At 44.8% G+C, this 1,498-nt stretch overlaps 1 protein-coding gene across 1 annotated transcript; it reads right to left on the bottom strand.

Moving 5' to 3' along the window:
* Positions 1-270: 270 nt before the first annotated feature.
* Positions 271-1,236, bottom strand: LOC119246457 (olfactory receptor 11A1-like). The gene has a single exon (XM_037512815.1). It carries the CDS (start codon positions 1,234-1,236, stop codon positions 271-273), a length of 966 nt encoding a protein of 321 aa, XP_037368712.1.
* Between the last annotated feature and the right edge of the window lie 262 nt (positions 1,237-1,498).

Here is a 1,498-nt window from a genome sequence, read left to right as displayed (position 1 = left end):
TGCTGGAACCAAGACAAGTCGGCTAACACCCCCTAACCCCCAAACACCAATCATCTAAAGAGATAGTTGGGGAATTACACAATATTTCATGTTATACATGGTGTTGTAAACTAATGTTCCCTCAATAAAAAATATTTTTTTCAGGTTACAGAGATTATAATCTATCCTGTTTTTCTTGTCAGCCTTGAAGTTCCCTGCGGATGGGAAGAGCACCTTGGCCTTCAGTCCACCATCATTTTTGTTGAGTGAATGGAGTTCATCCTTTTAAGATCAAATCCTCAGCTTCCTCAGGGCATCCTTGACATCTTTGTTTTTCAGACTGTAAATGAGAGGGTTACACATGGGAGTGACAACAGTATAAAGCAGGGAGAAGATTTTGTTGACAACTGGCACCCGACCAGCCAAGGGCACAGCATAGACCAGAATCAAGGTCCCATAAAACAAGGTCACCACCACTAGATGAGAAGAACAAGTGGAGAATGCCTTCTGCCTCCCAGCCATGGAAGGTATATGCAAGACTGTGGAAAGAATCCTCCAGTAGGAGGCTAAGGTTAGTCCAAAGGGGGCCAAAGTCACCAGTGCTGTTAAACTCATGCAGACCAGGTTGACAAGGTAGGGATCTGAACAAGAGAGCTTCTGCAGAGGTTTCAAGTCACAAAAGAAGTGGTCGATCTCATTGCCATTACAGAAAGTCAAACTGGACACCATAGCTGCCTGGAACGCAGCTGCCACTGTGAAGCCACTAAGCCAGGATCCAGTTACGAGCCCCACACATATGGTCCCATGCATAAGGGTTGGGTAGTGCAAGGGCCGGCAGATAGCCAGGTACCGGTCATATGACATCACTGCCAGAAGGTAACATTCAGTACTACCCAGAGCCCCAAAGAAATAGAGCTGAATAATACAACCTGCCATGGAGATCACTTTATTGTCTCTCAACAAGTCCACCAGCATCCTGGGCACAATATTGGATGTATAACAGACCTCCAGACAGGAGAGATTTGCCAGAAAAAAGTACATTGGTGTCTGGAGTCCCCGCTGAGTGCTCACCAGAACCACAAGGAGGAGATTCCCAGAAATAGTAGCTAAGTAGACAATGCCAAACACCAGGAAGAGTAAGGGACCCAATTCCTTGAGGTCTCCAAACCCCAATATGATAAACTCAGTGACTTTCAGAGTACTATTTTCTGGTCTCATGGAAGTCAGAAGTTCCTGGGGAAGTGTCAGTTTCCCCATGCTGTTATGTCAGATCACACTACATAGATTTCCTACACAGTCCAACTCTATCAGTAAATCAGAATGAATCAGTAAATTCTATCAATGGGTAGAGTTTCTGAAGCGATGATAGCCATCTCCAGGGATTTGTCCTCATCATAGCCGGTTAAATGTGCTCCCACGAAAACTCTTTTATGGAATTCAACTGATCCTGTCATCTGGTATGGGTGTGAAATATGGATGAGGGATATAAACAGGAGAAGGAATGGCTCAGTGAAAATCT

This window comes from Talpa occidentalis, unplaced genomic scaffold (genome assembly GCF_014898055.3).
Source record: "Talpa occidentalis isolate TD23 unplaced genomic scaffold, MPIMG_talOcc4v2.1 talOcc4.15, whole genome shotgun sequence".
In the NCBI taxonomy this organism is placed as follows: Eukaryota; Metazoa; Chordata; class Mammalia; order Eulipotyphla; family Talpidae; genus Talpa; species Talpa occidentalis.
Note: the sequence above shows the minus strand (reverse complement) of the source record. Positions and strands in the feature narration are given on the sequence as shown.

What these genes read in the sequence shown, in the direction of transcription:
- LOC119246457 (XM_037512815.1), bottom strand. Translation starts at nt 1,236, where the DNA reads ATGGGGAAACTGACACTTCCCCAGGAACTTCTGACTTCCATGAGACCA.